Genomic DNA, 15,922 nt, shown 5'->3' with positions numbered 1-15,922 from the left:
ATAATTTCAACAAGTGTCCCACGTTGTGATCACATCCGTTGTGGGTGGTTGTCGTGGAAAGGGCATCAGCGTGTGTCTCAGCACGTTGCGGCATCTGAACCTACCAAGTGTTTGGCACCAAGGAATTGTTCATTCCACTACTCCACCACAAATCTGTTCATCTTTTGAGTATCACCACTATGTCCGAGATTCCAAGTGTCCGAGTGTCCTTGTGATCGTGTCTCAGTATAATTCCTCATTGTTCTCGCCGAACCATACGTATCTGTCCGTCCGCGTGTGACCCTCCTTCATCTTCTCGTCAACCGGAAACGCTGTTGCCCTGAAGCCACCCCAGTCCAATTTAACCTCCATATTACGGACACACCTCTTGGACAACACATATGGTGGTAGTTTTAACAGCTCCAGTTTATCGGTGTATCTTCCTGTAGTAGCTCTGTATGCCTGAAAACAGAACACAATATTAATTGCCGAGCAAAAGAAGCACACCCATGTTTCCTGGTGGCTTCGTATGAAAGAAACAAGAAATGGTTATTTGTGGTGATGTATTTGATACGGGTATCATCGTTGTGTTTTTGGACCTTAAGTTTCGAATGTTTCGGTGACAGTTTTCAGCCTAGTAACGGTAATGTGTTGGTCAAATCTAATTTTCAAGTGTTTACTTTCTGCATCTTTCCTATGCAAGGGCGTTAACTGATTACAAAAGCCCTGTTTCAAGCCTTGCTGGAATTTCGTGGCTCAAACGTGTGCCACCAGTGGCTATTACGAGTTTTGTCCCTTCTATGTTCCTCCTATTGGCCAATCAGATTCAACCTCTCATATCACATTCATTTGCATATCATTTGTATACAAAATGGCGGCGCCCTGTCAAGACTATCGGATCGATAATCAAGATCTATATTGTAATAAAATGGGTCTTACCTCGCGAAGTGCGTCATATCATTTGAGCACCTTGATTAAAAACATGAAACGATTTAGAAAATATAAGTAGACGCCCAGCTGATGGTACAAATGCTTTGCAAATCCTGCCGTCTAACGAAATATGCACGTTGAAATATACTTTGTTTACGAATCTGATGTCTATTGGACTAAGGGGCGGTCGGGTAGCTTAGTGGTTAAAGCGTTCGCTCGTCACGCCGAAGACCCGGGTTCGATTCCCGACATGGGTACAATGAGTAAAGCCCATATCTGGTGTCCCCCGCCGTGATATTGCTGGAGCTAAAAGCGGCGTCAAACCATACTCACTCACTCTATTGGACTATGCATAGACTCGTTCGTCCAGCCAAAATGCAACTCCTGAATTCGAGTCTAGAGTGGAAACTGGACTTTTATAGTCGATTAACGCCCTTGCCTGGGGAAGATGACTTTCGCCTGCCCAGCATGTTTTTGAGTATCGCGTTGTAGTCCATATTATCAGTACCTTCCCGAGGCAATCGAGTTAACACATTTATAGTTTGCAGTTTGTACCTTCTCAGCTCGGTAGACCTCCAGCAGTGCGTTCCGTGTGACCCAGTCAGTAGATGTGACGAACTGTGTGGAGTTGACAGGCAGCTTCCTGAACTGGAGGAGACCCCATCTGATAACACAACACATGCCCATTATCTTAGCTAGATACAGAGAAACGTGTCCTCTCTATTGAAAATTGTCCAGACTTAAAACTAATGACGTGACGTAAACAATGAAATAATATACGACGACGCTGTTTTGAATGGGACGTTATCCTGGATAAAAATAGTGAGAAACTTGTCTTTCTTCTAACAATTGTTTCCAGAATAAAAAATGACATGACGTCAACAATGACATAATGTGACGTCATCATATACTATGACGTCACTATATATGACGTCAACAATGGTATCTATGTTACGCCAGCAATGGTGTCCTAATTATTTCATTACATTATTACACATGTGATTTGTATGTATTACTATCAACTAACTTGTCTTGAACCATATCGTAAGACGAGGGCGTGAAGCCAAGCACTTACTTGTCGGGTAGATGAATGTTGGACACCCCGGGGGAACTCCACACCCACCAGTCGGCCTCCATATCTAGTCTCTAGAGAAAGTAAATACAAAACATATTGTACATTCCAAGGTTTAGATTTTCAAAACGACAGTGCACTTCTTTTCACAGTAGTTAACATTATATTCGGGATAACACTGTAATTCTAGTAGTGCTTGAGCTTCACACGTGCTTGAGCTTCACACACCAAGACACATTAACTACTATGAACTATGTTGCCTCGTACCGACCCTTTTATGACTGTCGGGTCATATGCTTACATGCAATCTCGGAAGCTTACAATGTAGCTCGGTACTCTCCGACAAGTTGGTAACGTCAATGTCACGCGTCTTGACACAGATAATACTCAGATTCTCTACAATGTTCCCAAACTTACATAATTGAGTTGAACATCTAAATGTCAGAATTAAAAATACTGCTTAAAAAACCCCAATAAAAACTAACCTTGTGATATTTTCCTCCAACAACTTCTGTCATCCACTCGGATCTAAACATAAAAAAACACCAATATTAAAACACAAGTTGCAAATTTCGGTATACTAGTATTCCATAAAATACAGCGGTTACATACAATAAAACGCGACGTAAAGTACACCAAGTGCTTAGCGTGGGTCTATTGCACTTGCTGAGGCCAAACGCCCTTGATATGATTGACTGAAGTGCTATAAAATCTCCCCAAGAAGACCGGCTGTCTCTCCTCACGAAGCGCACGTATAATATCACCCTTATAAAGGGGTCGACTCACCTGACGAAGTTTGCCCTCCATGTTTCTCTATCATTTGGTACATCCGAGTTTCTCTTGATTCCAGCGAAAAGCGTTTTAAATGGAATAGACATTTCCAGCGTCCAGAATTTATCTGCAAATGTCAGTATATTCGTAATGTCATAAATAAGGGACTTAAATCTTGAAGCCCCTCCAAGCCTGGAGTGAGTGAGTATGGTTTTACGCCGCTTTTAGCAATGTTCCAGCAATATCACGATGGGGGACACCAGAAATTACCTTCACATATTGTATCCATGTGGGGAATCGAACCCGGGCCTTCGGCGTGACGAGTGAACGCTTTAACTACAGGCCTGGAGCTCTTTTGAGGAACGCAAGAGGAATATTTTATAAATGATTTATAAACTTAAGTACAAAAAGTAAATATAGAAGACTGATTGGGTGTTTTCTAAAAAAATCACAGGTTATTCTCCCCTTTGTCAGATCTTAACTTAACTATATGATCACGATAACGCCCTTGGTCACGCAGAGTTGTCTCCCTTTCATGCAAAAGCTCTGCTTGTCTGCCTGTCAGGGCGACAGCCACGCTCGTCAGTTTCACCCACGTGGTTGAACGTGCCTGACCTACTTTCATTCTGGGGGAGAGGTGGACTAGTCGTCTAAGGCGCCGCAATTCGCTGTGCGGAGTTGCATTTCGTGGGCGTACCAGAAAATGTATGATTGTGGGTTCGAATCCCAGGTTCGTATGTTTTCAGATTTGTAAGCACAATACCCGTACTTATGGATCTGACCAATAAATGTGTCCTCCTACATCAGTCTAACACGCAGTGAAAATTGGAAACGTATTGGGGGAACGGGTGGCCCAGTCGCCTAAGGCGCCTCGACCCGCTGTGCAGAGTTGCGTCCCTTGGGCACGCCAGAAACCTATGATTGTGGGTTCGAGTCCCGGTTCGCCCCGATTATGTTTCTAGGTTTGTCAGCACCATACCCGTGCTCGTGGGTTTCTGAGACCTGCATCACTTCGGGCTTTCCTCCCACATTAAGCTGATACGCCGTGATATAACTGGAATACTGTTAAAAGCGGCGTTAAACCCAACTCACTCACTCACTCAAAAACGTATTTATGTTATTCCTGTCATATTCCAGGTTTTCTCGCCGCAATAATTCGACAGGCCGTGATATACGTCACACTTGACTGGCTTATTAATGACTAAACCTATTGTAAATATAACACGTCAAGGCCAGAGAATAACCAGTCTCGATTATCTGCCGAAACAGATTCCATTGGTCGTAAAAGGCCATGAGAATTATATGAATGGATTACTTAAAAGCAAACATTTCGCGAAAAGGGTAACTCACTTTTTACGTTGGGGTCATTGATTGGTCCGTCTATGTGGACCCCTCTTATGACGTCACTCTCCCAGAAACTGAGGGGCTCCCCGTCATCCATATATGGCTATAGAACATAAAACAATACTTAGTATACACAACGTTATTATTTGCCTAGATATCAACAATATACTATAGAATAGTTTCTGTGTTATAACTGTAAGGTCCATGTTGCGTTACTTACCCTCGTCAGCATGATGTCGGATACTGTTCCCAATGCGTTCATTGTTATTTCTTTATATCTGTAATCGATGAAAAAGACCAGTCAATATCGTCGAACGACGACTTGGAGAAAGCAGTTTTCCATGTCTACTTATAAACGCCTTTTCTGAAAATATTATCTGGCAGATACTCATGAATCAGCTATGTTGTAATGAGTGAGTGCGTATGGCTTTAGGCGGCTTTAGCAATATTCTAACATCATAACGGCGGGGGACACCAGAAATGGGCTTCACACATTGCACCCTGGTCTTCGGCATGACGAGCGAACGCTAACCACCAGGCTACCCCACCGCCCAGCTGTTGTAGCTATATCGGCCTGTAAATTATCCAGCCAGTGATGGATAGCATAAACAACAATCCACATAGCCAGTGTGCGATGACACATGACGAGTAACGTCACACACTGTAAAGGGCGGCGTGATGGCCTTGACGTTAAAACCTTTGCTCGTCACGCATTAGAGCCGGGTTCGAATCCTCATATGGGTACATGCACTTGATTAGATATTGCTAAAAGCGAGGTGAATCCTCTCACTGTTTCGTCGATAAAATAAGTTCTTAAGTTCTTTAAATAATATATTATTGAATGATGATTTACTTAATTCATATACTTACTTATGGTTGCTCTGTTCAGTGTCTAGCATCACCTGTAGGACAAAGATACAGAGCGTAATTGGGAGCAAGTCCTTGAATGGCATTTATATGTAATACACATAAGGAAGAGAATTTATGGATGGCAACTTCTTTATTATGAGAAACATAACGTTTCGGAGTGGATGCTTACTTCTTCATCAGGCGAACCTTCATCAGGATGAAGGAGTAAGTATATACTCCGAAATAATGGGGATTTTACTACATTTAGCAATTGTACAACATTTTCTTAAACGCTGAGCTTAGGATTTCTCAAGCGCACATACTACATGTATTCTTTAAGAAAATCCATTTTCAATAGCTAGTTTAACAAGCAAATACCCCAGACCTCCGGACGTTATACCTCTACTACAGTGCATTGACATGCGCAGTCTGCGACGAAGGGACACCTTTCATTTGGATATTCCACGCAGTAAATATTTGACGGCATATTTGTGAAACATTTGGCACAAATTCAACCCACGCACATTATACACGAATTTTGTGAAAAAAGCACTGACGCATTTTTTTCAAGTTTTCGTGAACTAAATACGCTACGAATGGCTGGCAAACAGACATTTTCATTAAATAAGCAAGACGGGTCGTGTTGTTGGCTGACGTAATCTCCTGCACGTATACACAAATATGTACTGAAATGGGTTGATTGATAACTTCCGGTATTATCGTCTACATGGAATGAATGTGGTTCTCACCTGAAATGCATTGTCCTGGTAAACTGAAATAAAAAAGAAGATGTTCAGAACAAACAAGCTTCAGAAATAATGCGACACAGTCGAAAACTAATGTGTAGCCTTTGAAGGATCACCATCGACTTCATTATTAGTGTATTGTACATAGTGAACGTCGTTCGTCTGGAAACCCCTCGGCTATCACTGTTTACTTCCAAATATCATAAAAGGACACCACTACATTGTGAAATTTTTAAATACAGACGATTTCCCTTGGGACGGTCGCATCTGGATAAACTTATTATTATTTTCCAGCTGTACGAGGGCGCGGGTCAAGTCATTCAACTTTCAGGTGTTTCCAGCGTTCCGACAGCAACAATAAACATGCACATTATACATCGTGGACTTTATACATTATAACGTTGTAATATAATGTTTATCATGCTGGACTCACTTCACTGTTTCAATTATTGCCTTTCCTGCATGGCAGGCGCATCTTGTCTATCAGCAGGTTTTTGTCTTTTATATTTTGCCCATCCTTACCATTAGGCAGATATATTATTACCATATCTTATCTTAATTTTATTACCATATTTTTATTGGAATGCATACACAATTGTTGAATGGATGTAATTAAGCGGTCGATTTCTAATGTCTTATGTAACAATCAACGTTGTTTTCATAAATTATTGTTGTAAAGTAATTAGATTGTATTCTTGTAAAGTGAGTTTAGATGGCTTTACAGTTTCATGTGAACTATGTTCTTCTTTTTTCTACCTTCGCATTATCTTTATCTTCAGCAAATTCTAAATTCAGTACAGATGGAGGTCATCGGCCCATGGCACATTATCAATACAGCTCAGTTCACTTACACATTATAGCACTGCGTTGAGCTTGCAGATCATAATAACCTACGTTCTCTAACATCCATTGCAATTTTTTTAAATTGATTAATTTCAAATGGACATAAGTATATTAAATATTCCCAGTGAGGGGGGACATAATCTTTCTGGATTAAGTACATTTGGTGGAGATATTTAAACACATTGCAGATTAGCAGAAAATGGTAGTTCAGAAACTTAATCAGCATAGCTAATCAACGAGGAAAATAACAAACATTAAAAACGCAAGTTATGAATAATTATATAAGCTAATATGCCATCCAACATTCAAAATATATGACCCTTACATCTTATTTCAGGCTTTCCATTCAGTTTCTCCATAGAAGGGTACCACCTTTTCTCATATTTTCTTTTGTTCTACCGTGTACTTTACACCTTTGTTAAGCTAAACTCAAGCTTTTAACGTATTTGCAAATGTAAACGTCTCCCTATGTTGCAAGTTTGAAATATTCTAAACATCTCAATGTTGACTTTGTGGTAACCGCAAGGATGTGGTATGACAGTGTTGGCCTACAGTGGGGTAGAACAAGTACCTGCTATGCTACATATGCCCGCGATGATTACCCGCGGAATGAACAGGGAGGAAGCGTGGAGGTTGTCTCGCCTGCCGCTCCACCCATTGCCTGTTTGACTTTTACCGAGGTATCACTAAACAACCATTTCTTCAACATTTTCTCACATCTAGCCGTCGGGCGTCTAGGAGGCCCCTGGTGACAAGACGCGAGACCTCCTACACGGCTGTGCAGCCCGAGATATGGTGAGGTATGCACTTTTTGTGTCGCGTTTCCATGGCTACTCGTGTAGTTGTAATGAAAAGGTTCGCTGGCGACATTTGGGAGGTAAGGTAGAAAATCCTCCAGGATTAGCTGTTTCTTTAGATACAACTTGGGTAATGGAACTCCTAGTAACTGTTTTGATGAAACTATGTGAACTATTGTATCTATAGGTGTGGATAGTTTAAATAAGTATATGACTTATACGAGAAGCATATTCAAGATTGAAATTGACCCATACGCTATGACAATAATCTTATTCAAACCTTACTGTTATCTAAGTTCTCAAATGACTATGTTTATGACATGGAGTCGACGATAACAAACAGGCATATTAATGTCACGACGTTGTCAAAAGGTCGTGTGACTTTGTTTTCATTTGGTTTATTTGCCAGTGAAATACCAAGTACGTTTCAAAGTGCGCAGAAGCTCGTCACCCCAAACACCTTTAACAAACGAGAAAAATAATCGACATTAACACACTGAGGTATATATTGATATTTACACAACTTATACGTTCAAGATATAGGATGTTCTTGTCTTTGATGGGCAGTTTGAAGTCAGAAGAACATGGAGACGTGCCCTTTTACTGTTCACATGATGATTGAGTATGGTTTTACGCCGCTTTTAGCAATATTCCAGCAATATCACGACGGAGGATACCGGAAATGGGCTTCATACATTTTACCCATGTTGGGAATCGAACCCGGGTCTTCGGTGACACGAGCGAACGCTTTAACCACTAGGCAACCCCATGCCCCTTCACATGATGAAGGGACAAGAAGTAGCTCTGAAACGTGGTAACACGCAATAAAGACGTTGTTATCTATAGAAGTTTCAAGTCTTCATTTGATGTTCTGTCTGCCTGAGGTCTGGTATTATTATTTCTGCGTCATCTGTTAGTAAGAAAACTACTACTTAGAATGTGAGAAACATCACTTCTATTACTAACAACGTATAGGTCTTCAGCAACCCATGCTTGTCATAAGAGGCGACTTTCCTTGTCAAAAGGGGCGACTAACGGGATCGGGTCGTCAGGGTTTGCTGATGCATGTCATCGTATCCCATTTGCGTAAATCGAGGTTCATGATGTCAATCACAAGATTGTCTGACCCATACTCGATTATCTATAGACCGTAATCATTAAGCTGGAATATTTCTTGGAGCGGCGTTAAACATCAAACAAACAAAAGAACCTCTATTATGACGTGAACCCCAGTAGTCCCAGCTACAGGCTTTTAACTGTTGAATGATGATCACTATACTATTGTTAATGCTCTACACGCGTGCTTATGTAATGCCTATGTTTCTTGTATTCGCCACATGGATTATTAATAACAATACTGTGACTCCGGTCAATGTACAGGTACGTGACACAGAGGTACAGCTGTCATAGGAGCATTGCTACACATCTGTAAAACCTCGAATTGCTGACAAAGAAATTATCATTTTTCATCTTCAAAGTTTTTATATTTATTTCAAACAATTACCAAAACACCTTGACTATATATAAAAAATAAGTATAACTCAAATTCCTTCTCGATTAATTGATCTGTGATGTTTTAACAATACTGTGACACGCAGTTCAAAAATGGCTACGTAAGTGTATTTGTAAGGTTATTTGGCGCATTACATGGGGATTTCATCAATTGGCATAATTGTTCTCTATTTCAGACAGTTAAAAAGTACTTCACGTTCACGAATGTCTGAGAAAATGAAAGAGCAACGTTAGAAGAACAAGCCCCTGTGAGACAGACAACGAAGGATCGGAGCTGCATTGTGGTTCGCGAGGTAACCTTGCGGCAGGTCCGCTTCCGTCTTGTGTTTGTGGAGGTATTAGGCGTTGGCCGTATCGGTACACTGTGTGTTTACCGAGGACTTGACACCTCCCTCTCGCACACTGCTGCCTAACATGGACGCGGCCAGTTTACTCTCACTATGCACATTTCACACAATTAATATTGGTTAATTAGATGTATTGGAAAGTGGGTTAATGTATCAAATGTTTTATCTTGTTGTAAAACCTAGGTAGTCTGTCTTACAGACCCTGATACAAATATATATCAAATACAGACCACGCAAATCTATAATGTTTGGCAAGTCTAGATCACTGCAAAATCAGGAAATGAAGAGAGTCACTGGGCTCCTTTTTATTATATTTTTATTAAGATAACTGAACAACTGGTTTTTTCATGTACGATATGTTCATTTCAGAGACTAGATGTTAGTCTAAAACCTATGTTCTATTGTGTATATTTATGTAAATAATATTATTGATCCTCACATACCACTTACTTATATGTTTACTTTGTCTTGTAGATGCTATCTGGAATATCATAGAAAACCACGATAACAGAAGCACTATTTGAGAACGAATATATATACTAAGAAAAAAAATTAGGGGGGGGTATTTTTTATGAAAGTGTGTGCTGTCATCACAAAACATATCAACAACAAAAATATTCCTGATCCCTAACTTTGTGTTAGTATATTTTCGAGACGAATGCATAGAGTGGAAACACGGAGGAAACAGACTGTACTGTTTGCAGTATTAAGATGATAATGACATTGTTAATCACCATTCTCCTCTACATCACACTTCCTCATTTTACGTTGATTTGAAAATGTTATCTAAAAAACGAAAAAGAACATAATTGTGGCTAGTTGAATACCATGCTTATAGAAACAAGCAAAGGCTTGATCAATTCACTGTTTACACGTTTAACCTATCAATACATTCTACATGTATATAGAGCCTGTACCGCCAAAGAAAACACAGTATTGCAATAGTCTTTCTTATTTTGGCCAAGTTCCCCCCAGAAAGAAATAACCCCTTATCTAGTACAGGGCACGTCAGGTTTGACCTATTGCTTGCCGTGACCGAGTGTCCATCTTAAGATCGCCAACTTTCACAGCCCAAGTCTAAGTGTGAGAATTTGGTGTATCTTCAGTCTAAATAAAAACTAATTGCAGCGCAAGATACATGCAAAGACTACATGTTGATTTCGCCAAATGCAGAGGAACACACGCGCTCACTGTGATTAAGGTTTGTGTGTTCAGCTGGTTCCAACTGCCAGTGTATTTCAAAGCAGTGGGTTGAGCTATACTTAAAGATTTAATACTAGGTGAGGTGAAATGGGGTTTAACGTCGCGTTTAAGATTAGTGCACGTAAATAGCGCGCGCGTGCATGTTTCGGTATGACGCGGCCGGGGATCGAACCCCGGACCTTCCGCTGTACGGGGGGACGTTCTACCAATACACCACAGAGGCGGTATAGATTTGATGCTTAATGTGCACCTATAACCATGCGTGAAATCACAAAATGACAGATTATTGCATATTTTACATTCCTTTATGGTCAATGTTAAACTATGAAATGAGAATAGTGCTGACATTGATTTGTGGACTGCTCTGGTAATGAATTGGTAAGTTTGGCTTCTTTGGCATTACTTTACCACGACACAATTCCAGGAAAGGGTTTTAATCGATCTTAAATATTCAGTTCTATTTATTCTCCTCGCTACCATTTGACGCATATAACTAGGCTATCTTAATCGTTGACGAATTAGAAATGACACGATATCACGATATGGTAAAGGTAGTCAACGAGCGCTCATTCTAAACGCTGCTTAATCCAACAACAAAACTTACATTATCGTAGGTTTAGAGTTACTATGTTTTCTACACATAAATCTTAACATGTAGTTACAATACTTGTGTCGTGTCAGAACGAAAATTCCATTATGACGTATTTAGGTTACGTGTTTCTTAAAGTCTTCCGGTCTTTGGGTATAGATCGATAGGTACCTTTAAGCACAACTACGAACTACTTCCATATCAGCCTACCTGTGGTATCGTGCAGGGACCTGTTAGCCCAGACGTCGGTTTCCTCGAGATAGGCAGCTACGTACAGGTTCTCGTCATCCCACCGTACCTTGACATTAGTCTGGAACCTCGGCGCCGGGTAGTCACTTCCCTTGATATCTGAAATATGCATTTCACTGGGTGAAGCTCGGTCTTAATGGCTTTCACGCCGCTTTGAACATTGTATCAGTTATAATTATCATGGCTTCTCGGCTTGATGTGGGAAGAGGGCTCACAGATACGTAATTGGTTGAGGTTACCTCTTTAGTGAAATCCAGGAGTACAGGGAGGGTGCAGACACTCTAAGGATCGTCAAAGGGCCACAACCAGAGGATAACGAATTGGTCAAGCGACGCTTCAGTCACAGCAACATTTACTTAATGAGCTCGTCGCTATATAAGTGTAACAATCTTGAACGCGACGTCAAACCCCATTTAACCTCACCTTACCTCACCTCACCTTACCTCATCTCACCTCACCTTACCTCACCTCACCTAATAAACGAGCTGTTGTATTTTGGTGGCGAGCTACCATTTTACTTCTGTGTTCCTTCTCCGATATACATTGCTATTATTACCTTCAATTATCTTGATCTGTTGTAAATGAGTAATAAACCCCACAGAGTTAACTAAAATATTATAATTACTGAAATACGTACAAAAATACTCTTAGAAATTATGTTTGTAAATCGTTTCGTAAACACTTAAACTCCTCATGTTGACAATACAATAACAATGACACAAATGTTGTTAATATTAATCTGCAATACGACTCCCTGTTAGACTCCTGAATTTGTTATTGTTGCAAGTTTAATACAAAGTGTAAAGAAGCTGTTTCTATTTTCAGTCCAGCACCGTGTTGGTGAATGATTGTAAGGCAATCAGCATAGGATTACAGTAGTGCATGAAAACAAACGTCAACTTGGGAATGGAACGGTGGCATGGCTTGTATTGATCTTTTACGAGGTCAAATAACTTTTCAACTTGTAAAACATTGCCATTCACAAAAATAAGTGAAGTCATTAGTCCTGATCGTAACGACAAACGTGCGTCGCCTGTGTACACAGATAAACGGTTGAGTACATCATGCAGCTAACGATGAGAACATCACGTTGAAACGTTGTCAGAATGAACAGGGACACGAGAAAGGAAAAAGAACATTTCTTAACTACCAGGTTTTTGATAAAGCAATCAACTTAAACAGCTCAGCGTGTGTGCTTTTGTTAATCAACAAACATGTAACTGAAAATTGCAACCTCTGCGTTTCATTCATATTTTATTGGTCGAAACAGAAGTATGGTTTTACACTGCGTTTGGCAATATTCCAGTAACATCACGAACCAGACACACTTAACTCTAAAGGGGGAACTGTGGACCACAGTCTGAAGCTATTTCTAATCAAACCTAGACGTTGTAATTCGTGCTGTATGAGAAATTGAGACATTGACACTGTGTAAAAGGGATAATTATCGACTGCTAAATCTATATATACATTATAATGTGTGATTTAGCAACGCGAATCAAATTTTCCTTGGACTGCATGGGCGCTGTCCTCTTAAATAATTACTACAAGGGCGATTTTAACTACCCACTTTTGTTCATCTAATTAGTTTCTTTAATTCTCCAAGAATGAAATCCAACACACACGCGGATGTGTATCTACAATTACCCATTTATTTTACCTATAATGGATACAAGGATTGAATTTGCACTAAAAAACAGAAACATAAAACATAGAATATATATTTGTAGGATTTTACCGCGATCACTTGAGATCATCACTGATTTGTAGTGATATCATTTTCACTTGAATTTCGCCTTATGACGAATGGAAACTGTTTCGACGGATAATCGAATGTTGTGAGTCTCTGACGTTGACGACTTATATGTAGATACCTGGTTTGTTTGTTTGTTTGTTTGTTTGTTTGTTTGTTTGTTGTTTAACGCCGTACTCAGCAATATTCCAGCTATATGGCGGCGGTCTGTAAATAATCGAGTCTGGACCAGACAATCCAGTGATCAATATCATGAGCATCGATCCACGCAATTGGGACGGATGACATGCATCAACCAAGTCAGCGAGCCTGACCACCCGATCTCGTCAGTCGCCTTTCACGGCAAGCTTGGGTTGCTAAAGACCTATTCTACCCCGGAATCTTCACGGGTCGTAAATACCTGAATGTTGATTAAATAACCTTTCTTACTCGAGATATCACGACAATTGACCAAATTTGTAGTGACTTTTGATAAAGGGATTGGTGATTCTGAAAAAAACATAAACTGACACACTGATTAAAGTCTGCGGACAGTAGATACGTTATGAAGTCATTGTCTAGGGTCCAATGACTTCGAGTTAACGAAGATCCACATGTTCATGCATATTAACGTGAGAGTAAAGCAGATGCTGACCAATAAATGTTTGACTCCAGGCAACCTCCTGCCATGCCTTCTCGTCCAGACGGCCGTCAACCTCGATCTTAGCCCCGAGCAGATGGTACACCTGATATGTCTTGGGGAGGGGCACACTGCAGGTGTATGCCTTGCACGCCTCGATCTCGTGTGATAGCAAGTACCTGCAACAACAACAATGATTAGGACATACTTCCTTCATCAACATCTGAACATGAAATGGCCTCGATAATACTGAAATGATAGCCAACAATGTTGAACGCCAAAGTTCAAAAACACTTTTTTCCATGGTCAAGTGACCATGTCATGTATGGATCTGGAAGTTATAATTGGTGCCCTGTGATAAACTTAAATGGGATCAGTTTTTGAGGGAATGGAATGGAATTGTGAGGGATCAGTGCATGCTAGTTTGACATACATCCTAAAATTTGAGTTTGTAAAGTCATTTGCTTGGACTGTAAATTAGCCTATGTCTAATCCCCATGTAATTCCCCTTAGGTTTTGATGCACCTTCAAATGGTACAACACAGCCGCATTTAACGAACCTTTCTGCATGTACGTTCCATACATAAGGTGCTGGATTCTTTGTGAAAAGCTCCAATGTGTTTGTACGCCCCGACCCTAGAACTCTATCGAGGTTCTCTCCCTTACCTCTGAATCTCTGGCTCATCCCTCGCCGCATCTCCACAGGTCTGGAGCAATCTACCAAGTGTCCTATTTCTCACTGTGTTAAAGTCAAAGCTCTGCCTATTCGACACCTGGGGACGGAGAAGGTATCCTATAATAAGTCCAGCACCCATAGCCAATGCTGCCACCACAGCGGTGACAACAATAGCCGACGATGAGGCACCCATAGCCATTGTTTCAAAATGGCGGACGACTGTTACAGCAGACGCTGGTTTTGTGTGACGTTCACCGTTCTATTAAAGATGACTTAGTGTTCTTGTGTGAGTGAACTTCAACGCGGGTTTCTTTCACAAGTTTTGTCATTAGAGTGTTTGTCCAGCACATGCCATAGCTTTTAAATGAGCGACGACTGACGTATGGTTTGCATGCCTGCGGCGGGAGACTCGGACGTGTAATGTCACCGATGGGGAGGATCTCCCGCCAAAAACAAGGTCGTCTGCCGTTGAATCACGAGGAAGTCACGTCAGAACACGCTCTGGTATTGTTTTAATTCTCGCCTCCACAGACTCTGCACATTTGCCTATGTCAACTGGAAGAAGGAAAGGGTCAGCTGGCCGTCAGAGGTGTTAGAATGGTATCGTCTTCTTAAACGGGTTGGTCTGTAGCTGGACCGTACAACTCCTCTGTCCTCTGTTGCAGGTGGCTACGGGCAAGATGAAGGGATCTGGTTGTTAATCCTCATAAAGGCTTTGCATCTTCAAACGGAAGACAAGTGAAGGCATGTGCCGTCACGATTTTCCTGAATATTACCCGCATTTGTAGCTTTGGCTTTTTGTGGTTAAGTGGAGCAAATCCATGTAACCAGCACTGTCATAATCAGATGTCATATCTGACTTCCGTGATACCTTTTGTTACAGGAAACAATAGGTAATCTGGTTCAGAAGGTATTTACAACTAAATTCAATTTGTTTAGGCATGCTTTACCCCTAACTTGTGTGTTTTATGTGCTTCTGTCTTGCTTTCAAGGAGCAATTACATGAAAAACGGTAATAATGTAATGCGATTCGCATGGCTATAACGTATTCAGTCCATCAACCGCTACCAGTAGGTTGCAGATACCTTACATTGCAGCCTATCACTGAAACTGGACACATGACGAACACTGTCACTCAGCGCACACTGTCCGGGAATAGGGATCGGTTGACCAATACCAGAGTCATTAACATGCCACAAAAAGCAAATACAGCACCTACTGTTCGAATTCATTGCCATGGTGACTATTTGTTCACGCCAGACTTAAGTTAAAAATCCTGACATACCTTTCCAAGTTTCCCCACATACGCAGTCCTTTTGACATAAGTCGTATAGGGTTTGCTGCGTGAATAGTTATGTGTGTGATAAAGGTTACAGAGTGTGTTAGGTTGTATGTTTCAATGGTTGATTCATACTCGGATTCGAACCTGAGGATATCATTGCATATCATGGTAATAAGGTGCATGCCAGGGATCAACACGACAACTCCGTACTGTGGAATATTGTATATTCAATGTGTTAATAACCCCTCGGGGGGCATGAGTAGCCTAGTCGTCTGAGACGCCGCAATTCGCTGTGCAGAGTTGCGTCCCTTGGGCACGCCAGAAACCTATGATTGTCGTTTCGAATCTCTTTTCGTCCCGA

At 40.9% G+C, this 15,922-nt stretch overlaps 1 protein-coding gene across 1 annotated transcript; it reads right to left on the bottom strand.

Annotated features, from left to right (window-relative positions):
- Positions 1-222: 222 nt before the first annotated feature.
- Positions 223-14,478, bottom strand: LOC139444223 (uncharacterized). Its single transcript, XM_071225144.1, has 12 exons — positions 14,270-14,478; positions 13,619-13,782; positions 11,193-11,330; positions 5,695-5,717; positions 4,967-4,998; positions 4,317-4,374; positions 4,103-4,199; positions 2,768-2,879; positions 2,467-2,509; positions 1,985-2,055; positions 1,465-1,573; positions 223-441 (listed from the first exon to the last, which is right to left on the bottom strand). The coding sequence occupies exons 1-12, from the start codon at positions 14,476-14,478 to the stop codon at positions 223-225; spliced, it is 1,275 nt and encodes a 424-aa protein (XP_071081245.1).
- Between the last annotated feature and the right edge of the window lie 1,444 nt (positions 14,479-15,922).

This window comes from Haliotis cracherodii, unplaced genomic scaffold (assembly GCF_022045235.1).
Source record: "Haliotis cracherodii isolate W230 unplaced genomic scaffold, xgHalCrac1.p SCAF_5, whole genome shotgun sequence".
NCBI classification, from domain to species: Eukaryota; Metazoa; Mollusca; class Gastropoda; order Lepetellida; family Haliotidae; genus Haliotis; species Haliotis cracherodii.
This window is presented reverse-complemented; position numbering and strand designations above follow the sequence as displayed.